Source organism: Gopherus flavomarginatus, chromosome 15 (assembly GCF_025201925.1).
Source record: "Gopherus flavomarginatus isolate rGopFla2 chromosome 15, rGopFla2.mat.asm, whole genome shotgun sequence".
In the NCBI taxonomy this organism is placed as follows: domain Eukaryota; kingdom Metazoa; phylum Chordata; order Testudines; family Testudinidae; genus Gopherus; species Gopherus flavomarginatus.
The window spans coordinates 2,185,508-2,212,478 of record NC_066631.1 but is presented as its reverse complement, the minus strand read 5'-3'; the positions used below and the strand labels follow the sequence as shown (position 1 = coordinate 2,212,478).

Here is a 26,971-nt window from a genome sequence, read left to right as displayed (position 1 = left end):
GGGGCGCTCTGCCGCTCGCCAGTCCCGCGGCTCCGGTGGACCTCCCGCAGGCGTGCCTGCAGATGCTCCACCGGAGCCGCGGGACCAGCGGACCCTCCACAGGCACGCCTGCGGGAGGTCCACCAGAGCTGCCTGCCGCCCTCCCGACAACCGGCAGAGCGCCCCCCGCGGCATGCCGCCCCAAGCACACGCTTGGCGCGCTGGGGCCTGGAGCCGGCCCTGGTTGAGAGCCACTATAGCTGGCACAGAACAGCAGTCATGAATGAAAGAAGAAAACGCCCCTCTGGGGCAGCATTCAGAAAAAGAAAGCAAATAAAGGAAGCTTTTCTATCTAAGCAGGAAGGAGCTCTCCTGAGATACATAGACACAAATGTTCACGGTGACCCTTCCGGCCCCTGTGAGGATGTGAGTGGTTAAACTCTCAAGCTTTTTTTGTCCCATGCAGTTCTCATTCGTTGAACTTGGTGGTCAGCGATGCAGCATCAGCTTCTACTGAGGTTGCCAAACTTTTTAATGTAGTTTGAACAGGGCCAGCTCTAGCCATTTCGCTGCCCCAAGCACGGCGGCACGCCGTGGGGGGCGCTCTGCCGCTCGCCGGTCCCGTGGCTCCGGTGGACCTCCCGCAGGCGTCCCTGCGCAGGATCCGCTGGTCCTGCAGCTCCGGTGGACCTCCCACAGGCGTCCCTGTGGAGGATCCGCTGGTCCTGCAGCTCCGGTGGACCTCCCACAGGCATCCCTGTGGAGTATCCGCTGGTCCCATGGCTCCGGTGGACCTCCCACAGGTGTGCCTGCGTATGCTCCACTGGAGCCTCGCAGGAGTGGCGCCAGGGTTTTTGGCGCCCTAGGCAGGGGTCCTTCCGCTCTCCCGGTCGTCGTCGGCAATTCTGCGGCGGGGGGGTCCTTCCGCGCTCTCGGTCTTCGGGGCACTTCAGTGGCAGGTCCCGGAGTGAGTGAAGGACCTGCCACAGAATTGCCGCCGAAGACCCAGAGCGCGGAAGGACCCCCCTCCACCAAATTGCCGCCAAGAGTGGCAAAATGCCGCCCCTCCAAATCCTGGTGCCTTAGGCGACAGCCTAGGTCGCCTAAATGGAAGCGCCGGCCCTGGAGCCCCAGGACCAGCGGACCCTCTGCAGGGACGCCTGCAGGAGGTCCACCGGAGCCGCCTGCCGCCCTCCTGGCAACCGGCAGAGCGCCCCCCCGTGGAATGCCACCTCAAGCACGCGCTTGGCGCGCTGGGGCCTGGAGCTGGCCCTGAATTTGAAGCATCTCTGTATTTTTCTCTGCACCAGCTCATCGATGGCAAATTTTGAAGCAACATCTGGAAACATCCTCTCTGACACTGAAACCACTGAGTGCCACACGATGGGAAAGTTGAGTGGAAGTGATAAAGCCTATCAAACACCAAATTGGGAAGATAGATGATGCCATAGTTGCCAGTATGGAGGATAATGCTATGACAGGAACTGTTTATGGGAGAACAGTGGCAGAGGGAAATGGAATAACCAAAAACTTACATAACTTCAAATTTCTGTGTGGCTTAGTGTTGTGGCCTGACATAGTGTTTGAAATAAATGTTGTAAGCAAGAGACTCCAAGGTGTTAACCTTGATATATCTGGAGCAATGAAACAACTGGACAAAGCAAAATCATACCTACATTCTAACCAGTCAGACGAGGGATTTCAAAATGTTCTGAAAAGCGCACAGAAGTTGGCAGAGGAACTTCACATTTAAGCTATTTTCCCACCCATTCAAGAATACAAGAGTCACCAAAGATGATGATATTTTGATTACAAGGCATGGGATAATCCCATAAGAGACCCCAAACAACAATTCAAAGTTGAATTCTTTAACCAGGTGCTAGACTGTGTAATACAGTCAGTTGAAGAACGTTTCATGAAACTGAAGGAACACAGCAGTATATTTGAGATGTTGTAGGATATTCCAAAACTCCTCACTATACCTGAAGACGACCTACACCAGCAATGCAGGGCACCAGAGACAGTGTTGACACATGATGAAGTGCACGATATTGATGCGAGTGATTTAGGTGATGAACTGAAAGCCCTTCCAAGATACATTCCAGCAGGATCAATCCAAAGGCTGTTCTGGAATATATGTGCACAAATAAGACAGCCACCCTCTTTCCAAATGCTTTTGTTGCTCTGCACATACTTCTAACCCATCCTGTAACAGTTGACAGTGGAGAACGCAGCTTCTCCAAGCTGAAGTTAATAAAAACACATCTACGCTCCACAATGACACAGGAGAGGCTGGTCGGCCTTGCAACCATCTCAGGAGAGCATGAGCTGACCCAGACTGAGGACCTTCAAGAAGCAGTTCAAATCTTTGCAACCAAGAATCAGGGCTGCCCAGAGGATTCGGGGGGCCTGGGATCTTCAGCAGCAGGGGGCCCCTGCTACGGCGGTGATTTGGCAGCAGGAGGTCCTTCTGCTCTGGGATCCGCCACCAAAGTGCCCTGAAGACCCACCGCCGAATTACCGCCGAAGACCAGGCACTTCGGCGGCAGGTCTTGCTTCGGCAGTAGTTCAGCGGCAGGGAGTCCTTCCGCCCCGGGGCAGAAGGACCCCCAGCCACTGAAGACCCGGAACGGAAGAAGTTCTGGGGGCTCAGGCCCTGCAAGAGTTTTCCGGGGCCCCTGGAGCAAGTGAAGGACCCCGCTCCAGGGGCCCTGAAAAACTCTCGTGGGGGCCCCTGTGGGGCCTAGGGCAAATTTCCCCACTTGCCCCCTCCTCTGGGCAGCCCTGCCAAGAAGGCACGGAAAGCATCACTTTGATTATTCAAACAGAGAAAAATGCCAGTGTTTACTATGCAGACAAGAAAAGTTACATTTGCTGTTCAGGCGTTTGAAAGTTAAGGGTTACTTAAAATTTTTGAACAAGGCATTTTAAGTTGTTAGTTCTCCTTTTTTGGGGTGGGTAGCAAAGCAGTACGATGAGAGGGGTAGAACAGGAAGAAGGCAGAATTGAGACCTTTCAGAGTTTTGTCCCAAGCAAGGGGACATGGGGGCATCATTTGAGCTCCCCGCCTCAGGTGCCAAAATGTTGTGGGCCAGCCCTGCAGCCAGACCACGGTAAGGAACAAGCCATACTTGCAGTCCCTGTTCCCCTGTCACCTGCCCACATCAGCCACCTTGCCCCTACAGAGTTGTCTGGAGAAGCAGGGAGCAGCTCAGTGGGCTTGTTGTGATGCATCGCGAGCGAATACGGGTCTTCCCATTCACCATGGGACACTGGGCTGTGTCCCTCTCCCCCCGGCCCGGTTCCCCCCTCTCAGTTCAGGGGGAAACCCAGGAGCATGAGACGGTCAGGCCATGTGTGGGTGAGGGTCCTTGGAGTCCTTGGCTTTGCCCAGCACTCTGAGCTAGAGGCAGGTTTTATGCAGTCTGAGTGGCCATTTCACATCCGCCCTCTGGACCAGGACTGGCACCGCCAAAGCAGAGGGGATATTTGCCCTCCCACAACGCTCTTCAAGGGATCCCAAATTGTTGCCAGGAAGGCAGAGATAGGTCCCAGGTAAACCCATGCTAAGCAGAGCAACAGCAGCAGAGCTGTTTTCATCCTTTATAGAAATCACAGCAAAATACTAACAGAACCCAAATTTTACTTCTTTAAAACTCTTAACATGCAATATTTTCCAGGGGTCTGTCTAGCCCCAGACTCCTGGAAGGCTGTTTGCCTTTTAAATAGCAACATCAAGTGGCCCCACAATACCCTCTTCAAACACCTTCCACTGCCTCCCTGGTCTCCTTGCTGCTATAAGCCTCTCCCCCAGCACCTGTCTGGGCTCTTTGTAACACTGAGCACCATCTAGGGCTTCTCCCTAGAGGTCCAGTGCCTGCCTTTGGGTCAGGGCTGGCCACAAGGGCTTGCTCCTGATCTGTGTCTTCCAGGTTCTCCCAGGCTTCTTCATCAGCCTGCAGGAGCCATCCTTCTTCCCCACAGTCTCACCAATCTCTGGTCCTAGATTGCCAAGTTCCTTTCCCTCTTTCCCTGCAGGCCCCCCTGCTGCTGCCAGCTTCCTGTCTTTATAGTCATCACCCAGCTCCTTCCCCACCTAGGCTTCACCCTTAATAAGGCCTGGCCCACCCTCCAGGTGCAGCCAGGCAAGTTAATTGCTCCCCCAGGCTCACATTCCCCCTTTCAGAGCCAGGATGAGGTATACAGCCTGTCAGCACAGGGAATGACAAAAATTATTGCACCCCTGGAGGAAATCCCATACAAGGAGAGATTGAAAGGATCTCGGGCTGTTTAGTTTAGAGAGGAGACAAATAAGAGGGGCCATGGCAGAACCTAATGTCTAGAAGGACAGCTGGCCTGTTCCACCCCAGAGATGGCTGCATTTTGATAATGGGTAAGGTAAGGTCTTATCCCTAATTGCCTAAGGGAATCAAAGTGCACTTCCTGATTTCTAACTGTACACTCCTCTCTCATTAGGGGATTCCCTGCACTCTGATTGGCTGAGGAGTTCTGAGTTGTATGACTATAGAGTTATTTATCAGTTATGGTACAGTATGCAAATCCCAGTGTTCTGACTGGCTGACAATCAGAGCATTGTTAGACAATCACAGCATAGGGCTTTGTACTTTCTTGAGTAGATATATTACAATTATGCAAATACATCTGCTCTGATTAGCTGCAGTAAATCACTCTGCACTGATTGGCTACTGCTCTCAATATGAGGCCAACAAATATGGCTGATTAATATGTGGCTCCCCTGTCCACACCCTATTCCCCAGCCCACCCAAGAGAATGTCAAGTCATTACATTCTGGGCATGTACACTTCTGAGCTCCCCGTACTCCATACACATCTCATGGAGGTCACCACCTTCTACCCATGTATACTCCATGTTTCAGACATGTCACCCTGTCTAGTCACATGTACACCACAGAGGTCACAAATATTTCCATACAGCGTCCAAATACACTGGAGATCACCATGTTCCATGCACATGTGGTTGGTAGAAATCACCTTGTTCCACATCCACCTGGCCGTAGAAGTCACTGTGTTCTATACGCACATGGACTGTGGATGTTGCTGCCCCACAAAGGCTATGATTCAGTAAAAGCAGTACAGTCTCTATGCTCAGCCACTGCAGAGACCATTGGGATCGTTGTACATCTAGAACATGGTGACTTTTGCGAGTACCCAACATCACAGGCCTTCTGGGTGAGGAAAGGCGCTGACACGCTGCCCGATGCCTCTCCCCAAGGAGCCAGGGACTGCGCCAGCCAGAGAGACTGAGCCCTATTACTCCTTTTTTTTAAATTTTAATTAAGAAAGTGACTGTTCTACTCTGGCTCTGGGCTGCTTGGAATTTTAATGCAGGAGGAGGTCACTTGGGTGCATTGCGGCCCAGCTGCCGCTCTGCATGGCAAGTGGCAAAGCACCATGCCAGGGCTTTGCAGCAAAGCCACCTGGCATCTTGGAGGGAGCTGCACAGTGAGTCTCGCGCCTGCAGCATCCCAGGTAGGAGATGCCAGGAACTTCCTAGCAGGAAGGACTGCAAGCAGGGACAGCAAATGGAAGGAAGCAGAAGGCTGTCTGAAGTCTCTGTGTGTGAAGGGTGTGGGTGAATCTCTTAGATGAGCCTGGGACTAGGCGGGTGACAGAAGACACCAAACTAACCTGCATCTCCCCTTCCTCTCTCTCCCTCCCTTCCCCCGCAGCCTGCTCGAACCAGCAAATCCGACAGACGTGTGTCCGGAAGAGCCTCATCTGCGCCTTCGCCATCGCTTTCATCATCAGCGTCATGCTGATCGCCGCCAATCAGGTGCTGAGGAGCGGGATGAAGTAACCCAGACAGACAGACTGCTTACCAGAAGAACAAAGACAGACAGACATATATAAATATATATATATATATATATATTATAGAATATATACACAAAGGGGGGAGGAAAAAAACAAACTATTCTTCCATGGAACGTGTCCTGTGCACACCCACCAACTCCTCACCCACATCCGCCCTTCAACTCCTCCGCTGGGAGCACCCTTCCAGGAGATGGGGCCATCGTGTCTGCTGAGAGCATGGGTTCCCCTGGGGCGGCTCCCACTCGCCTCGGGGCAAGAGAGGTCACCTGGACTCGCATGGCTGTTTGTGGAACATTTAGATTAAAACAAAAGTGCATGTACCGTGCATGGAGTCCCCCCCCGCACCATTCTGAGTGATGCAAAAGCGTGTGCTTTTATAACCGGAGATTAGAGTCCTATCAGATATATAATATATTCTATATCTCTATATTTATGATAAACCAAATCATCCCGTAAGCAATACACACTCACTGAGATTTTCTATTTGAGATTCGGGCATTGCATGGACCTCAATAGCAAGGGCTGGATTCCACCACTAGCTGTAGTACCGTCTCCCCATAACCATCTCCACACGTCCCAGAAACCACACACTTTTCACCTCAGCTATGCTGCTGTTGTCATTAGGGAGCCTGTTGTATATGGCCCTGAGTGTGGGGGCATTGGCAAAGACAGGCTGCAGGAATCGTCAGGTTTTACACTCAGTCTGTACTGCAGCTTGGGTCCCGTTGCCATCAGAAAATCCACATGTGAGACATTCCCTAGCTGCTCATGCCAGGGCATGAATAAAGCTCCCTATCAGAAAGGGGCATCCGGGTTCGCCAAGGGAGCTCACACTGTGTGTGACTCATCTGCTTTTGACCTGTTCAGCCCCCTCTGGGACTGTCCTACAGACTATGCCCAGTTGCCCACATCTTCCAGTGTGGCCTAGTGGACAGACCAGTGGACTGGGACCTGGGTTCTGTTCCCAGCTATGTCAGTGGCCTACTGAGTGACCTTAGGTAAGTCTCTGTACCTCAGTTTCCCCAGCTGTAAAATGGAGATAATGCTGCTTCCCTGATGAAAAGTGCTGTATAACAGCTGGGTTATTAGCCCAGTAACCCTCTGGGCCCCAAAGATAGTCATCGATTGCAGAATGTAGCTGGCCATAGTCTGTCCTTGATCACATCACCTCCCCTCTTTGAGAGGGGGCTGCCTCAGCTCTCAGCCCCTCTGTGTCTTATCTGGAAAGCCGCTTCTAAACTGCCTTCCTGACACAGCCCTCTCGTCCCATGTCACCTCTGTGTGCTCTCTCCCCATGTCTATCCCTGACCACCACACACACTCACGCCCCTACAGCCTGGATGTAGCATCAGACCAGTGTCAATTTGGGTTTCTTTTTTTTTTTATGTTCAATCCAAATAAAAATGGAATTTATAAACTGATCTCGGTGTGACCGGGTCCAGCTGTGATTGGGAGCGATCCTGGCCTGGGGCAAATCCTGCAGAGTGCTGGGGCGGGACCGGACCCCAGCACCCTGGCAGCTTTTCTATGGGACACAAGGAGGGCATGTGCAGCTCCAGGTGAGTGAGGGGCAGGGGCTGGGAAATGAGGACAGCTGGTGCTGGAGCTATGGGTGGGAGTCGTGGGTGTACCGGGGAGTACAGGGTGTGTTGGGTGGGGAGTGAGGAGGGGCTGGGTACAAGGTCAAGTCTGAGTGGTTACAAATGGAAGTGGGTGGAGATGAGGGGTGTGTTGGGGTGTCTAAGTGCTGGCAGGGGTGACTGCAAAGGGAGGTGGATGTGACATGGGGTGAAAGGGGTAAAGGCATGGCTGGTTTCAGAGGGAGGTGGGGGACATGGGTGTGCCGGGAGGTGGGTGTACCCAGGGTGGGTGGGCTGGAGTTAGCTGTGGCTTTATGTAACTGGCAGGTTCTTTAGAGACATCACCTTTGAAAACAATGTTCTTTTAAGACAAACTCTTCAGGCAGCACCAGTGAGGCTGGTGTCGCTCATGCCCAGCCCAGAGACACCCAGCGCCATGCCACAGGCTGGAATATGTGGCCGTCGCTTCACATATAACCTTCAAAGCTGCGCTGGCCACACTGTGCTCTTTTCACTGCCACTCCCAACAGACCTCCCATAGACCCAGGTTCCTGACCCACATGGGCTTGGCGTGCGCAGATCTGGGGGCTGGCAGAAAAATATAACCCAGACCACAGCATCAGCTGGGAACTGGGAGCAGCTTCCATCCTGGCCAGGCAAGTTATGGCTAATGGTGGTAGCAGCTAAGTAACTTAGATTCAGAGATTCCAAGACCAGAAGGGCCCATTATGATCATCTAATCTGACCTCCTGCGTAGCCAGGGCCGGCTCCAGGCACCAGCGAAGGAAGCAGGTGCTTTGGGAGGCCAATGGAAAGGGGTCTGGGTCTTTGGCAGCAATTTGGCAGCGGGTCCTTCCGTCCTTCTCGGAGGGAAGGACCCGCCGTCAAAGAATGAAGCGGCACGGTAGAGCTGCCACCGATCGCGCCTTTTTTTTTTTTTTTTCCACTTTGCCGCTTGGTGTGGCAAAAAAGCTGGAGCCGGCTCTGTTTGTAGCACAGGCCAGAGACCTGCCCCACCATAATTTCATTTGGTGACCCCTAGTTCTTGTGTTATGAGAAGGGGTAAATAACATGTAACCCCCAAGAGATGACCTAGATTCCTGGGGCTCTGTCTGCTGACAGCTCAGGGAGGGGGAGCCAAGGCAAACTCAGAGTCTGCCCAGCAACCAATAGGGAGTGAGATGCCCTCCCAGGGAGTTCAGGAAAGGGGAGAAGCCATTTTGGAGAGACTGGAGTAAACCAGGGCAAAGGCAGGACTGGGTGTGTGGGGAGCTGGTGAGTCCCAGGCCTGCAGGCAGGTTCCCCCTGAGAACGGGCCTCTAGGGACCTGACAGCAGATCCCCCAGCTGGGTTTTCCTTCCCCACTGATGATACCCAGTTGGTAGCGTTTGCTGGGAAAGTTCCCCAGCCAGGCTGGGTTTGCCTCCAGCTCCTTAGGTGAGACTATTCTCATAGACTCATAGACTTTAAGGTCAGAAGGGACCATTATGATCATCTAGTCTGACCTCCTGCACAATGCAGGCCACAGAATCTCACCCATCCACTTCTATAACAAACTCCCAACCTATGTCTGAGTTATTGAAGTCGTCAAATTGTGGTTTGAAGACCTCAAGCTGCAGAGAATCCTCCAGCAAGTGCCCCGTGCCCCACGCTGCAGAGGAAGGCGAAAAACCTCCAGGGCCTCTGCCAATCTGCCCTGGAGGAAAATTCCTTCCTGACCCCAAATATGGCGATCAGCTAAATCCTGAGCATGTTGGCAAGATGCACCAGCCAGCACCCAGGAAAGAATTCTCTGTAGTAACTCAGATCCCACCCCATCTAACATCCCATCACAGACCACTGGGCATACTTACCTGCTGAAAATTTGGCAATTGAACTTTGATCTTTGATCAATTGCCAGAATTAGGCTATCCCATCATACCATCCCCTCCATAAACTTATCAAGCTTAGTCTTAAAGCCAGATATGTCTTTTGCCCCCGCTACTCCCCTTAGAAGGCTGTTCCAGAACTTCACTTGTCTAATGGTTAGAAACCTTCATCTAATTTCAAGTCTAAACTTCCTAGTGTCCAGTTTATATCCATTTGTTCTTGTGTCCACATTGGTACTAAGCTTAAATAATTCCTCTCCCTCCCTACTATTAATCCCTCTGATATATTTATAAGGAGCCATCAGATCCCTCCTCATCCTTCTTTTGGTTAGGCTAAACAAACCAAGCTCTTTGAGTCTTCTTTCATAAGACAGGTTTTATCATTCCTCGTGTAACCCTTCTGCCCCTCTGAGTTGGCAGCACAAGGGCCGGGTTCAGTATCCAGGGGTTCCGTTTCAGTAACACAATGCATAACCAGCTCGAGCCCCCACCCAGTGACCTGGGACACTCACATATCACACTCCCCTGGGCGCCTCTAGGAGGCAATACTTCCCCTCTCGCAAGCACGGCGTCTGAGTGTAGCAAAATCCTTTTAATAAAGAAAGGAATCAATGTGACATCCCGTTGGAGAAACACCACAAACAGGGTTATAACACAAACCATAAACAAAAACCCACCTCCAAATACATCTGGCACTGTCCTTTTTCCCCTTAGGGTTTTAAGTCCAATCACCCCAAAGTCCAACAACCCAAAAGTCTCTGGTCAATGCCACCCCAGAGTTCGAGAGTTTATCAGTAGAGGTCCCTCCCCTCAGCCTGGGTAGAATGGGGAGCCTTACGTGGTCCGGGGCCAACTGCCCTGCCTCTCCGTGGGTTCTGCTTCCGCCTTCTCCACGAACTGCTCTGCTTCACCAGCCGCTCCACTCTGCTCCTCCAGCCGTCCTCAGAAACTGCTGCGCTCCAGCAGCTGCTCTGCTCCACGAGCTGCTCCAGTTCTCCCTGCAAACTGCTCGGCTCCGCTCACTCTGTGGGCTCCGCTGCCACCAGCTGTCCCGTGATCCGCTCCAGCCATCCCCGCAACTGCTTCACTCCGCCAGCCGCTCTGTTCCACAGTATATCTTCAGGCTCCCCCACTAGTTAGCACAGTACTCAGTGCTCTCAGCTCAATAATTTCAGCTCTTTAGTGATCTCAGCTCTTAGTAGGGGAGCCCCAGTGCTAGTGCACCATTAGCCCAAAGTGAACTCAGCTCAGTAACCTGTATTTAGATTCTTGAGGGAATAAAAAAATCAACTCTGACATTCCACAGTGGAGAGAGGAGGGGGTGGAACTGGTGCTTCTAGCTCCACAAGGAGACTGCACCACCATGCACAGACACCTGTCCCCAACCTCTCTCTCTCTCTCTCCTCACTGGGTTTTGGAACCCATGTCCCTTGTCTAGCAAGTACCACCCAACTGAGGGTGAGTCATTTGTCACCAAGCAGTCCCACAGCTCAGCAGTCTGGGATAGGGTAGGCGTGCCTATGCAAATACACTCTCTGAAATTCTTTCCACCAGATGTCAGGGTAGAGCTTATCCTGACTCTTCTTACACTCGGATCATCCTAGTAGCCCGTCTCTGAACCTGTTCCAGTTTGAATTCATCCTTCTTCATCATGGGAGACCAGAACTGCACACAGTATTCCAGAGAGGTCTCACCAGTGTCTTGTATAACGGTACTAACACCTCCTGCTAGTCCAGGGCTGCTGCCTGCTGAGTGTATGACTGGAGGCTGGGCTAGGAGGCTACAGTTTGGATGTTAGGGTAGTTGTATAACCTACACCTTGAGCCCTGCACCCCTTTGTGGTGAGCGGAAATCCTGGGACCGATGCAGCCTGACTCCTGCATAAGGAGGATCCCTGCCAGCAGACAGCAGCCCCTCTGCAGTGACTGAGGAGTCCCACATCATCTTCAAACCTGAGGATCGTTCACAGAGTTCGTGAGTGCACCAGCTTTTAGTTAGTTAGTCAGAGAATTTGTTTTGGGGACCCCCTACTCCCTGAACTGTGTCCTCAAGCCAGGGAGCGAGGGTTTGAGGATTTTATAACCTGCTGCTTATTACACCTGTGGAGGGATTTACCACCTCCTCCCACTTGTGAATCCTTTGAGCTGTGCTGAACCCAGTCAGCCACACTGCTAAACCACTGCAGGGAAGGATTTTGTGGTTACAGGTCATCAAGGGCCCCAGAAAAGTACGTGTACCAATGGGACACTAAGTTTAAATTTGATACATCAAGTCACAGGTATTTTCAGTGTGGGCACTGGTGATCCTAAAAATAGTGTTTCACCCTGTTATGTTGTATTTGTCTCCTGTTTAATATAATTATTGTGTTGAATATATTTTTATGTGTTTGTGTTATTTCTTGGAAGTCTCCAATTATCTGGCAAGTAAGTGGGGATTCCTCTGTAGTTAGAATTTTCTGCCCAAGCTGCCCTGGTGACCCTGCCAGGAAGGAGCAAGGGGGGTGGAGGCACCACCAAATAATTTCATAGAAAAAAATAAAGATACACCCTGATGGGTGGGTGGTGGGATCCAAAAGAACCCAGACCTGTCCATCAAAACCTGTAAGCGGATTGGCATTAAAGGAAGTAACCATGTGGAGAGGGGCGCTACAAACACTTCCTTATTTAATTTCTCTACGCCAGTCATGATTTTACAGACCTCTATCATATCCCCCACCCCCCTTAGTAGGGTTACCAGATAGCAACTGTGAAAAAACGGGACGTGGTGATGGGTAATAGGTGCCTTTATAAGAAAAAGTCCCAAAAAACGGGACTGTCCCTTTAAAAACAGGACATCTGGTCACCTTGCCCCTTAGTCATCTTTTCCAAGCTGAAAAGTCCCAGTCTTGTTAATCTCTCCTCATGCAGAAGCTGTTCCATATCCCTGATCATGTTTGTTGCCCTTTTCTGTACCTTTTCCAATTCCAATACATCTTTTTTGAGTTGGGGTAACCAGACCTGCACATAGTATTCAAGACGTGAGCATGCCATGGATTTACATAAAGGCAATATGATATTTTCTGTCTTGTTATCTATCCCTTTCTTAATGATTCCCAACATTCTGTTTGCTTTTTTTGACTGCCGCAGCACATTGAGTGGATGTTTTCAGTGAATTAAGTTTTGTGAGATCCCTTTGTAACTCTTTGCAGCCTGCTTTGGACTTAACTATCTTGAGAAGTTTTGAATCATCTGCAAATTTTGCCATCTCACTGTTCACCCCTTTTTTCCGGATCCTTATGAATATATTGAATAGGACTGGGCCCAGTACAGACCCCTGGGAGATGCCACTATTTACCTCTCTCCATTCTGAAAATTGACCATTTATTCCTACCCTTTGTTTCCTGTCTTTTAACCAGTTACTGATCCATCAGAGCACCTTCCCTCTTATCCCATGACAGCTTACTTTGCTTATGTCAAAGGCTTTCTGAAAATCTAAGTACACTATATCCACTGGATCACCCTTGTCCACATACTTGTTGACCCCCTCATTGGTGAGATATGATTTCCCTTTACAAAAAACATGTTGACTTTTCCCCCAACAAATCATGTTCATCTCTGTGTCTGATCATTCTTTTCTTTATTATAGTTTCGACCAGTTTGCCCAATACTGAAGTTTGGCTTACTGGCCTATATTTGCTGGGATCACCTCTGGAGCTCTTTTAAAAGTTGGTGTCACATTAGCTATCCTCCAGTCATCTGATACAGAAGCTGATTTAAATGATAGATTACATATCACAGTTAGTAGTTCTGCAATTTCACATCTGAGTTCCTTCAGAACTCTTGGGTGAATACCATCTGGTCCTGGTGACTTATTACTGTTTAATTTATCAGTTTGTTCCAAACCGATGCAAAGAATTCATTTGATTTCTCTGCAATTGTCTTATCTTCCTTGAGCATCATCTTGATTGTCCAGTGGCCCCACTGGTTGCTTAGCAGGCTTCCTGCTTCTGGTGTACTTAAAAAATATTTTTGCTGGTATTTTTTGAGTCTTTGCTTAACTGTTCTTCAAATTCTTTTTTGGCCTTCCTAATTACATTTTTATACTTAATTTGCCAGAGTTCATGCTCCTTTCTATTTTCCTCAATAGCATTTAACTTCCACTTTTTAAATGATGCCCTTTTTGCCTCTCACTGCTTCTTTTACTTTGTTGTTTAGCCACGGTGGCCCTTTTTTGGTTCTTTTACTATGTTTTACATGCACTATTATGGGAGAATTCCTGTGTTAGAAGAAAGAGGGTTCCTTAGAAGGATCAGAGGGGCAAATATCCCACCTGGGGGCAAATGGACACAGAGGGAGAACCCCAGGTAGACACACACATGTGACAAACAGCCCCTTTGAGATCTGCAAGAGCCTCTATGGTCAGCTTCCCTAGTAGTAATAGATGGTGGCCCAGTGGTTAGGGTATTAATCGAGAGATAATAATTAAGAGAGCTGGATTCAATTCCCTGTCTTCTCCTTAGTGTATGTGCAACGTGCCTCAGGTGATACATGACCAGGCTTAATCACCGAATTTGGCCCACTGGTTGGGTCATTAGCTTCCCCGGCTGGGACTGGGTACAGACAGGGAGCGTGATGTGAACACTCATCCATGCCCCCACCCAGACTCCCTGTGTGCCCTGGGACAAGTCACTTAATCTCTCTGGCCTCAATTCCCCAGGAATAGAGTGGAGAGATGTCGCAAGGGTAAGCACAGCAAAGAGTCTGAGGCACTCAGGTATTATGGGAGTGTCATGGAGTGCCCACCCCACACTGGGATCTCAAGGGTTAATAGAGCCCTAGGGAGGCTGTGCAAGAGGCAGCCAATCAGGGCTGGGCTGGCCCATATAAGAAGAGCCCAGATAAGTTTCAGTCACTCCCTGGAGCTTGAGGAGGGAGGTGGACTGGCTGCCTTGCAGGCGGAGGGCAGCAAGTAGCCTGGACAGAGCAGTGCTGCAGGCAGAGACCCAAGGAGATAAAGGCAGTTTCTGGCCCCCTGTAGGGATCTGCAGGCTGAGGCCCTGAGACAAGGGCAGAGAAGGTATGGGGGAAGATCTACAGAGGAATTGGAGGGGACACAGCAAATGGGGACCACCTTCAGAGTCCCTGCACCGGGACCCAGCATAGTGAGTGGGCCCAAGTGGGGGAAACGGAGTGTGACACAGCCCACAGCATGAAGAAAACACCACGGTCCTGGGAGTGATGTGAGCAGGGCCGACTCTAGGCACCAGCATCCAACATGTGCTTTGGGCGGTACTTTTAAAGGGGCAGCATTCCTTTTTTTTTTTCTCCAGTGGCGGCACTCTGGTTTTTTAGGTTTTTTTTGCTTCGGCATTGGATTGGATGATTGGACTATAAGGTGGATAGAAAGCTGGCTAGATCATCAGGCTCAATGAGTAGTGATCAATGGCTCGATGTCTAGTTGGCAGCCAGCATCAAGCGGACTGTCCCAAGAGTCGGTCCTGGGGACAGTTTTGTTCAACATCTTTAATGACCTGGATGATGGGATCGATTGCACCCTCAGCAAGTTCACAGATGACATTAAGCTAGGGAGAGAGGTAGATACGCTGGAGGGTAGGATAGAGTCCAGAGTGACCTAGACAAATTGGAGGATTAGGCCAAAAGAAATCTGATGAGGTTCAACAAGGACAAGTGCAGAATCCTGCACTTAGGAAGGATGAATCCAATGCACTGCTACAGGCTGGGGACTGACAGGCTAAGCAGCAGTTCTGCAGAAAAGGACCTGGGGATTACAGTGGACAAGAAGTTGGATATGAGTCAGTGATGTGCCCGTGTTGCCGAGAAGGCCAATGTCATATTGGGCTGTATTAGTATGAGCATTGCCAGCAGATCGAGGGAAGTGATTATTCCTCTCTATTTGGTACTGGTGAGGCCACGCCTGGAATTTTGCGTCCAGTTTTGGTCCCCCCTGCTACAGAAGGGAGAGAGTCCAGCAGAGGGTGACGAAAATGATTAGTGGGCTGGGGCACATGACTCATGAGGAGAGGCTGAGGGAACTGAGGTTGTTTAGTCTGCAGAAGAGAAGAGTGAGAGGGGATTTGATAGCTGCTTTCAACTACCTGAAGGGGGGTTCCAAAAAGGATAGAGCTAGGCTGTTCTCGGTGGTGGCAGATGACAGAACAAGGAACAATGGTCTCAAGTTGCAGTGGGGGAGGTCTAGGTTGGATATTAGGAAACACTATTTCACTAGGAGGGTGGTGAAGCACTGGAATGGGTTACCTAGGGAGGTGGCGGAATCTCCTTCCTTAGAGGTTTTTAAGGCCCGGCTTGGCAAAGGCCTGGTTGGGATGTTGGTGTAGGTCCTGCTTTGAGCAGGGAATTGGACTTGATAACCTCTTGAGGGCTCTTCCAACCCTAATAGTCTATGATTCTAAGTGACGGCAGCCAGATCCCACCAGAGGAGGGCGCACTGGCAAACAGAGCTAATCCCCAGGACCACCATCAGGAGGCGCTGTAGTGGTGAGTCGAACTCGTCACAGGGAGTAGAGGCCGTATAAGTACCATAGTTAGAGTCCATTATCCAGGATCATTCTTCCACCAGGCTTTCAGAATTGCTATTTCCCCTATATTGCCCTTGATCTTCCCCAGGGAAGACAGCAGTCTGTGGCCCTTTAGTTAGCGATCGTCTTGATGTGCAGCATCCCAGCTATGCGGTTCATTAGGTCTTGCTAATTTTCCCTCCAGCTGCAGATTTTACTCTTACATAGAATATTGGCTCAGCTTCTCCATAAGAAAGAGAGGAAGCAAGAACTGGTTTCCAAAAGCAGAAGAGCCTGAGCTATAAAAAGCACCATGGAATTCCAAGGGTCAGAGTTTAGCTGTAGCTGCAAAGTTCCTCGACTCAGCCCATCAAGAGCACGGGGGGTTGTTTAGGAACTAGCTGAGGGCGCCGTGGAAATTCGTTTTCTTTCAGTGGTGTAAGGAGGAGATGGATAGCTCAGTGGGCCAGGTCTGGGCGACAGGAAGCTTTCCACTGTCCGTTTGATTCCAAGCAGATCACCAGTGAGCAAAAGCTGAGCTATCCACCATCCAGGGGCAGCTCCAGGCCCCAGCTCGCCAAGCATGTGCTTGGGGCGGCAAGCCAATGGGGGCGCTCTGCCGGCGCAGCGAGTGCAGCAGGCAGGCTGCCTTCGGCGGTTTGCCTGTGAAGGGTCCTCTGGTCCTGCAGCTTCGGTGAACCCTCCACAGGCAAACCGCCGGAGGCAGCCTGCCTGCCGTGCTTGGGGCGGCAAAATGCCTAGAGCTGCCCCCGCCACCATCTGGGTGACTGGGTGAGATGAGCTTGTAGGTCAGACAGCTCACTCCATCACAACAGGCAGCAGAAAGCTCAGCGGTCACAGAGGCTGAACTCCCCTCTCACTTCTCCTGTTGTACCGCTCCAGCTCAGGGCTGAGGTGTGTTGATGGGGGACGATGTGTGGGAATCGTGCATTGCTGCATTTATGACAACAAATGCTGGCAGAGCTATTAAAGCTGGTGCTTCAGGATCAATCTCTAATTAACAGCGACCAGAGTGACGCCTAACGTGGGGGAAGATTGTCTGCTGCGCCTGCAGGGAATTTGCACCTTCTTCTAAAGCACACAGTCCTGACACTGTGAGAAACAGGATGCTGGACTAGATGGACTTAGGCTCTGAGCCAGGCTGCCCGTGCCTGGATTGTTTGCTGCCCATGCTGTGTCTCCAGGACGCTCACTGATGGGGTACACACCCTGGAATAACATTCACAATGAAATGTGAGTCATTTGATCTAGTTAAAATAAATGTTGGCTTCTCCCTTATTTTTCTGCTGCTCTGAACACAGGAACTCGACATAAAGTACAGAGGACTGCACGTGGCCAGTACCTTCCAGGTAGAACCCACACACTGGTACAGTGCACTGCTCACTGTGCCAGGTACCGTCCACACATGACATGGGTTCTGTGCTCCTGAATATCGTAGGTCTGTCCACTTGCACCCAACCTGCTGTGTTGCTTATCAAGCCAGGTGAGCGCCAGTCAGAACACAACTGCTGTACGGCATTCCACTGATTGTTCATTCCCCATCGAGGAGCAGCAGTGAGAGGGTTAAACCCTTAGTGTCTGTGCTTTGGCTGTTCCTTCATTGATCCCGTGCCTCCCATGTAATACGCAAGCTGTGCAATATCTGGAATCCGTTTGTTTGTTTGTTTGTTTGTTTGTTTGTTTTCAAGCCCTGACACTTTCTGTTGACATTCTATTAGGATTTTAGGGTTATTTGCCTTACAAAGTACCTAAATCTGAAGAACAGGCAGTGCAAACCACTAGAGATCGGGACCATTTGCCAATGCTAATGACTAAATCCTGGCTCCGGGCAGCAGGCTAACCCTGGAGTCAACGCATGATCAAAAATGATCACGAAAAATCAGGGCAAGGCAACCTGAGAGAGACTCTTAGCTCAACTCCATGCCCAGACAGGGCTGGTGTTAGGAGAGGCTGCCTTGGGGGCTAGCTGCCTAGACCCATGACTTCTCTGGGGCCACCCTGTCCCTAGCTCAGCTGGGTGCTGATACACCAATGCATCTCCTGCCCAGATGGTTGGACAGCTTTCAGGTGGTCTCCTCCTTCTCCAGGCCATCACCCCCCATCCACAGGCCAGCAGCAGCTGCCAGGGTCACTCCACCAAGAAACTGCCCTGGCCATCCCACCAGCCAGGGCAGCTTTCAGGGAGTAGGAGGAGTTCTGGGGGAGCAGAGCTCCCTGCCAGCCAGGGGCGGGAGTAGAGGTGACCTGACCTCCTGCATGCTCTCACCTGCTCAGCAGCTCTGGATTGCTGGGCTGTGCCAAGCCTCAGACCTCTGTCTGTGTGCTCCCTGGCTTGGCTGCCCAGGCCTCAGCATGATGAGTGGTTCAGTAGCTGTAGGACATGTCACGGGAGCAGCTGCCGTGGGTTCGCTGGCTCAGCCCCCTGACTCACTTGATGGGGGGGAGGGATAGCTCAGTGGTTTGAGCAGTGGCCTGCTAAACCCAGGGTTGTGAGTTCAATCCTTGAGGAGGCCATTTAGGGATCTGGGGCAAAAATCTGTCTGGGGATTGGTCCTGCTTTGAGCAGGGGTTTGGACTAGATGATCTGAGGTCCCTTCCGAACCTGATAGTCTATGGTTTCAGTGGGTCTCTGCTTCAGCATTTCCAGCTGGTTGGAGTGAGGTCAGGGCAGAGCACAGGTAGGTCACTGGCCCAGCAGCCTTAGCTCCCTGCTCTGATGGCAATGCCCAGGCATACAAGAGCTAGCAGCTGGTGCTATAAGGTCTAATCTCCCACCTGCAGAGACAGTACTAGGTTTATAATGGTGCCAGGCCCAGAGTCACAAGGATCCCGGCCGGCTGAGCCAGCCAGGAAAGCTGCCCATGCTCCTCCTCTGCCCTGCCTCTTCCCAGCCCCAGCGACACTCTGCCCCTTCCCCTGACTGCAGCAGGGGTCAGACCCGACCCTGCCCTCACCAGGAGGCGGGAAGTGGAGCAACCCAGCCTGCTCTGCTCCGCTCTGCTGGCTCCCAACCACACCATCGGTGAGTGCTGGGTGGCGGTTCCCCCGTGCCCCACAAGTCCCAAGACTGGGAGCCAGGGGAGCAAAGCGGAGCAGGCTGAGGCCAGGTCACTCCACTTCCCGCTGCCCGGTGAGTGTGAGTTCAGGCCCACCCTGCGCTCACCGGGCGGCAGGAAGTGGAGTGACCTGGCCCCAACCCGCTCTGCCGGCTCATGCTGGGGGGAGGTTCCCCCGTGCCCCCAAGCCTAGAGAGGAGATGCAGCAGTGGGGAAGGGCATGGGATGGAGAAGAGAAGCGGATGGGGGGAGTGGGGGCAGGAGGGAAACTGGAGCCCAGCATGCGGCATCCCCTTGGCAGAAGCTGGGGCTCCCCTGTTAAGCAGGCCCATTGAACCCTCACCCTGACAAACCCCACCACCTCTGCATCTGTACCATGCCGATGAGCCCCCCCAGGCACCCTCCCCACTGAGCCCCCACCACCTGCACCCGGATCCAGATGAACCCCACCTCCTCTGCACCTAGACACCGTCACTGAGCCCCAAACACCTTCACCTGGATCTCTGCAGAGTCCCATTGCCCCTGCACCTAGAACCCCCCAATGAGCTTCTGTGCATCCAGATCTCCCACTGAGCCACCTGCACCCAGATTGCCCCACAGAACTCTCCTACCCTCACCTGGATTCCCCACACAATAAGTCCCTCTGCACTGGGATCCTGCTGCTGGGCTGAGCCTGCTCACCCACACCTGGAGTGCCTGGCACAGGGGGCAGGGCCCCAGGGTATTTCTGGGGCAGGCCTGGCCCTTGCACTATGCCAGGGTTGGGTGCAGCCTCACTGCCAAGTCCCTGTCCTGGGGTGGGGTCGCGGGCGGCTGAAAGGTAGTCTCCCACCTCCATGCAACCAGTGGCCTGTGCTCCCCACTGCCATAGAATCATAGAATCTCAGGGTTGGAAGGGACCTCAGGAGGTATCTAGTCCAACCCCCTGCTCAAAGCAGGACCAATCCCCAATCTGACCTTAAAAATCTCTAAGGAAGGAGATTCCACCACCTCCCTAGGTAACCCATTCCAGTGCTTCACCACAATCCTAGTGAAAACGTTTTTCCTAATATCCAACCTAAACCTCCCTGTGACGGTACCTCCCATAAGGCTTTATGGAAATAGGCTTAGAAAGTGTTTTATGCTACATATACCATGTAACATATCTGCGTAAATGTTATGATCTACTGAATGTATTAATCCTATTTGTATGCATGTATCATTTTGTATTCAAAGTTATGAATGTTATGAATGTTGGCTGTGTTTTGGCTTGGTTTCTGAATAACCTTAGTAGAGCATTTGGTGAGTTCCTGGAGAAAGGAATGTTGAAATCAAGAAACACTTAAAGGACAAAAGAACAGGAGTACTTGTGGCACCTTAGAGACTAACAAATTTATTTCAGCATGAGCTTTCGTGGGCTATAGCTCACACATCTGAAGAAGTGAGCTGTAGCCCACGAAAGCTTATGCTGAAATAAAGTTGTTAGTCTCTAAGGTGCCACAAGTACTCCTGATCTTCTTGCGGATACAGACTAACACAGCTGCTACTCTGAAACTTAAAGGACAATGGATCTTGGAATGCACCAATCCACATAAGAAATCTACTTGAGGACGTTCAAGGTAATATGTAAACAATGGATGCTACCTGTAAAAACTGTGAGTCATGCATGGACATGTGACTTGCCCAGGTGACTCCTAAACTCCATCTTGGAGCTGGACTTTGCATAGGGGTGAGGAGCTGGTCTCCACCCACAAGAGAAAGTCTATTTAAACCCCAGGGAGACCCCTCCATTTGGCCTTCAGCTGGCTAAAGAGAGGAGCCATCATGAAGAATCCTCTAGCTACCACCTGAGCTGGAACAAGAGCTGTACCAGGGGAAAGAATTGTGCCCAGGCCTGGAAAGTCTCCAGTCTGAGGAAAAAACTTACTAAAGCATCTTGAGGGTGAGATTATCTGTATTCAGTTTGATTAGACATAGATTTGCGCATTTTATTTTATTTTGCTTGGTAATTCACTTTGTTCTGTCTGTTACTACTTAGAACCACCTAAATCCTACTTTCTGTATTTAATAAAATCACTTTTTACTTAATAATTAACTCAGAGTATGTATTAATACCTGGGGGAGCAAACAGCTGTGCATCTCTCTCTATCATATCAATTAATGAATTTACCCTGTATAAGCTTTATCCAGGGTAAAACAGATTTATTTGGGTTTAGACCCCATTGGGAGTTGGGCATCTGAATGTTAAAGATAGGAACACTTCTTTGAGCTGTTTCAGTGAAGCCTGCAACTTTGGGGCAAGTAATTCAAATCTTGGATCTTTGTTGGGGAAGACTGGTGTGTCTGGCTCAGAAAGACAGGGTGCTGAGGTCCTGAGCTGGCAGGAAAAGCAGGGGTAGAAGTGGTCTTGGCACATCAGGTGGCTCCCAGGGGGTTTCGGTGATCTAACCCATCACACTCCCCCACTGCAACTTGAGATCATTACTCCTTGTTCTGTAATCTGCTACCAATGAGAACAGTCTAGATCCATCCTCTTAGGAACCCCCGTACAGGTAGTTGAAAGTAGCTATCAAATCCCCCCTCATTCTTCTCTTCCGCAGACTAAACAATCTCAGTTCCCTGAGCCTCTCCTCATAAGTCATGTGCTCCAGCCCCCTAATCATTTTTGTTGCCTCCACTGGACACTTCCCAATTTTTCCACTTCCTTCTTGTAGTGTGGGGCCCAAAACTGAAAATAGTACTCCAGATGAGGCCTCCCCAATGTCGAATAGAGGGGAATGATCACGTCCCTCGATCTGCTGACAATGCTCCTATTTATACAGCCCAAAATGCCATTAGCCTTCTTGGCAACAAGGGCACACTGTTGACTCATATCCAGCTTCTCATCCACTGTAACCCCTAGGTCCTTTTCTGCAGAACTGCTGCCTAACCACTCGGTCCCTAGTCTGTAGCAGTGCATGGGCTTCTTCCGTCCTAAGTGCAGGACTCTGCGCTAGTCCTTGTTGAACCTCATCAGGTTTCTTTTGGCCCAGTCCTCTAATTTATCTAGGCCCCACTGTATCCTATCTCTACCCTCCAGTGTCTCTACCACTCCTCTCAGTTTTGCTGAGGGTGCAATCCATGTCATCCTCCAGATCATTAATGAAGATATTGAACATTACCCCCAGCCCGCTCTTCACTCTGGAGACTGACCATCCTGCCCCCTGCACCTTGTCCCATGGAGGACCACAAATATGTTTGGCGCCAGGCCCTCAAAAAGTTAATCCAGCCCTGTACACAGATCCTTATCCTCCCCACTACCCACATCTAATGTCTGCACTGTGAGGTTCATTGACATCCACCCCAGCCCTCATCCCAGAGCTGGGGTAGAGATACAAATCCTAGGAGGTCACTGGCACCTTCTCAGCCGCAGAAACCAAACCTGCTGGACTCCAAAGCATCAGCACAGTTTCACTCTATGATTCTGAGTTTGTCTGAATCCCAAATCCACAGAGCAGCATGGGAAGTGCAAATCAATGTGGATGGAACCAAGGACCATCTCTCCCACAAACCACTGTACTGGGGTACCCTGAGATGTGCTTGCCTCTAGTTCCATTCTCGTTCTAAAACAGATTGTGGTATAAACACACATGTACACTCAGACACGTGCACACACACACACACACACACACACACACACGCATGCATACACAGACACACACACATGCATACACAGACACATGCGCACGCACGCACACACACACACACACACTCACACAGACATACGTACACAGACACACGCACACAGAGACACCTATACACACACACACGTACACAGATGCATGTAAACAGACACAGGCATATACAGACACCTACGCAGACACAGAGAGACGTACACACAAACACACTTTCACACATATGCACACTACATATATGTACACAAACGTATGCTCACACATGCACTCTGCGCTGCTCTACAGACCTCGGTAATTTCAGGTTCTAGTCACCCCTTCCCACCATGGTTCTACGTTTGCCTGGAAAGGGATCCAAGATGTAACCAGGATGGAGCTCCTGAAACCCCTCAAGAAGAGGGCTAGGGACCTGTGCAGTCAGGGACTGCCTTCCTCTCCTGCAATCATCGCCCTACTCCCTGCAAGACAGGGCTTCAGCCTCTTCTGCTGTCCTCACTCTGCCTGACAGGGAGCCATGCAGGTGCAGGCTATGAGAAGGGATGCAAAAGAACATATGATGAGCACCTGGCTGGATCCACTTGTATATGTGATAATTCCCTCTTACCTTCTGGAGCCCATCTAGCCTCCTGCTCTGTTTGTCTCCTGCCTGGCTGGCTGGGGCAGGGTTCTAGATCTGCACTCTCCTCCCTCCCCCGCACCCACCCACCCACCCCCCAGCCTCCAAGCACTTTGGAGCATTGTTACAGAACCTCAGGCAGCCCTGTCACTCTGATCCAGGGCCCTGTCACAGAGAGTCAGTCTCATGGATTGCACATGACACCAGCTCTCGTCCGCACTTCATCCCCAGCAATAATGAGCTAGTCCAACCGCTGTCTTGAGATTGCGAGCAGAGCTCTGCAGCAGCACTGGACTAGTCCATGATAGTCTTTGGACCACTACAGAAGCAGAGCCTCTGACCCATCACCTATTGCACCAGAGCCAGAAGGTGCCTGAGGCTGGGGCAGGTACAGAGACTTCTTCCCCTGGATTCACTGAGCAGGATCCAGGCAGCAGAGCAATCCCTCCACTGAATGCAGGACTCTGCTCCGTCCTAGCACCCCAGGGAACACGAAGCACCCCAAGGAGCCCCAGAGCTGGCCAGCTGCCAGTTGGATCACACATCAGCACCTTCTTCCTCTTTGCGCCTGGGAGCTCCAGGAGGGAATTGTTCCTTCCGGCTGCACAGATTCTCCCACAGCCTGTGCCCCTCAGGCACACACTGGGCCTTTCTGATCCACACTCTACCCGTCTAGTGGTGGCTGGGTCATATATCCAGGCTGAGGGGCAGCCTTGGCTAACACAGGTGGGTCTTTTAGATCAGGCAGTAGAAGCCTGTGAGTTTAGCTCCAGAGGTCAGAGGGCCAATGCCAGCCTGCCAACAACCCACCCAAGGGTGCAGCATAACACGTCTTCAGGTGAAGCCATCACACTCAATGCATTGCCCGACGCTCCCTCCGACAAAATGGATCCCGGCTCACAGACAAACTAACAGCTTTCTGTCCATAAACATTTCCAGTGGAACCGCTGCCCCAATTCAGAGATTGCTGCGCCTTCTAGTCAATATCACGATACATTTGGACTCTGAGTAAACGTGAGTCCCAGCTTCCCCTTGGTCAAAATTCCTTCTTAGTTCAATAAATCTGGCTCCTGGCCATGGAGAAAAGGCAATAGCGGACTATTATTCCATCCTGGCTCCACAGAGCTGCATGCCAGGGAGTCATGGAGGGGGCAGCCCTGGAGAATCCCCAGCTGTCCCCCAGACAACAACCTCATTTATTAGCTTCCAAGACAGCAGCAGCTCATTGGAATTGGTTTCTTCTGGGGTCACCGATTGAAGGTGATTTTCATCACAGGAGCCAGATCCTACCACCGCGGGGATGGGGAGAATTCTGTCTGGTGTCCCCCTCCCATCTCACGCACAGAAGACTCCAAGTGGGGGACTACCCAATGAGCAAGGCAATAGGCAGCTCCTCCCCTGGCAACCCTGCCCTATGAAACCCAATGAGGAGTCCCACTTTCCTACTGGGACTTAGGAGGCTGCATGCCTGTATGATTTTGAGATCCTCAGATAGATGGGGCTAGAGGAAGGGAAAGATTATTATCTGATCATTGAGGCTGTAAGAAAATTGTGGGCCATGATTTTGTTTCAGAAGCTGCAAATTTTAGCAGACACCACAACATTTATAATTACACAATTTTAGTGGTATCCTGACACCGTGCGCCAGATCGCAACGCCACTCGCTCAAATTTGACTTGGCTGCCCTCCATCGTGACACAGCAAGTGCCATTCTAACTGGTGCACGGAGTCACAACACCACTCACATTTAGTCCAGCTCTCCCTCCGTTGCACAGGGTCACAATACCACTCAAATTTGGGCTGAGATTACCAAACCAAGTGATCACCTGCGTGCTGTTTGTCCACCACTATTCAAGGATTAGTGTATACACTGTAAATACACAAATTTCTCTAAGCATAGAACCAGACTCCATAGCACTGATTGCTCCTCTGTAGGGAATCTGACTTGCAAGGCCTTGATATCAGGCCACAATATTCAAAGCATAATATTCCAGCACAACTGCAGCTAGGATCTGGAAATTCATCACATTAGTGAAGCAATGGAGTTGCTCTGAGACAGACCCATCTGCCTCAGACTGCTTCTGTGAGAGCTGCTGGTTGGTTCTGCAGCTTAAGAAGACAATTCTGAATGACACTAATAAAGTCAAAAGAACCTGTCACAGTGGAACAGATAATTCCCTTCACAGGCCTCTTATCAGCTTCTGGAAAATAATAATATCTTTAAAAAGACAAATGGAAATGTTCTAGCCGGAGTACTGAGAAATCATTGAGGCCCGTCTCTGTGAGCGGAGCAGTAACAAGGTGCTAAGGTGACTCGGCTGCCTGCCGGAGCTGTTAACTGGGACATAAAGAAATAAACATATTGATTTTTAAAAGAGAGAGAGGGAAGGAGGGGGGGAATGCAAGGTTAAATAAATGAAAATACAAACCTACTGGATATTGTGAAGGATCGCCCGAATCCCCAGCTGGCTTAACATCAAGATAGCCCATTCTATGCCATCCATGTGGGCACAAATGATACTGCAAGGTGTGACACTAAGCAGATCAAGAGTGACTACAGGGCTCTGGGAGTACGGATGAAGGAGTTTGGAGCGCAGGTGGTATTCTCTTTGATTCTTCCTGTCAAAGGTAGGGGCCCGGACAGAGACGGATGTATCATGGAAGTGAATGCCTGGCTGCGAAGATGGTGTCGCCAGGAGGGCTTTGGCTTCCTCCACCACGGGATGCTATTCTAGGAAGGACTGCTAGGCAGAGATGGCGTTCACCTTTCGAGGAGGGGAAAGACCCTATTTTCACACAGACTGGCTAACCTAGTGAGGAGGGCTTTAAACTAGGTTCAATGGGGACAGGTGAGCAAAGCCCACAGGTAAGTGGGGAACATGGAGACCTGGGAGATGGGTAGGAAACAAGAGGGAGCGTGGGCTATAATGGCAGAGAGAAAGGAGGGTCAGGGCAAAACTGGGAGGCAAGATCAAATCAGGATCTTAGATGCCTATATACAAATGCGAGAAGTATGGGTAATAAGCAGAAAGAAAGAAAGAAAGTGCTAATAAATAAATACAACTAAGACATTGTTGGCATCACTGAAACTTGGTGGGATAATACACATGATTGGAATGTTGGTGTGGATGGGTACAGCATGCTCAGGAAGGATAGACAGGGGAAAAAGGGAGGAGGTGTTGCCTTATATATTAAAAATGTACACACTTGGACTGAGGTGGAGATGGACGTAGGAGACAGAAGTGTTGAGAGTCTCTGGGTTAGGTTAGGCTAAAAGGGGTAAAAAACAAGGGTGATGTCGTGCTAGGAGTCTGCTACAGGCCACCTAACCAGGTAGAAGAGGTGGATGAGGTTTTTTTAAAAAAACTAACAAAATCATCCAAAGTCCAAGATTTGGTGGTGATGGGGGATTTCAACTATCCAGATATATGCTGGGAAAATAACACCACGGGGCACAGACTATCCAATAAGTTCTTGGACTGCATTGCAGACAACTTTTTATTTCAGAAGGTTGAAAAAGCTACTGGGGGAAGCTGTACTAGACTTGATTTTAACAAATAGGGAAGACCTCGTTGAGAATTTGAAAGTAGAAGGCAGCTTGGGTGAAAGTGATCATGAAATCATAGAGTTTGCAATTCTAAGGAAGGGTAGAAGGGAGTACAGCAAAACAGAGACAATGGATTTCAGGAAGGTGAATTTTGGTAAGCTCAGAGAGCTGATAGGTAAGATCCCATGGGAATCAAGATTGAGGGGAAAAACAACTGAGGAGAGTTGGCAGTTTTTCAAAGGGACACTATCAAGGGCCCAAAAGCAAGTTATTCTGCTGTGTAGG

At 50.6% G+C, this 26,971-nt stretch overlaps 1 protein-coding gene across 1 annotated transcript in view; it reads left to right on the top strand.

Annotated features, from left to right (window-relative positions):
* CABP7 (calcium binding protein 7) overlaps nt 1-7,182 on the top strand; it is a 91,348-nt gene extending 84,166 nt beyond the window's left edge. The window contains exon 5 of the mRNA XM_050923875.1: nt 5,690-7,182. Coding sequence (XP_050779832.1) covers nt 5,690-5,817 — 128 coding nt within the window. The 3' untranslated portion in view covers nt 5,818-7,182. The remainder of the gene's footprint in view (nt 1-5,689) is intronic.
* The last annotated feature ends 19,789 nt before the right edge of the window (nt 7,183-26,971 follow it).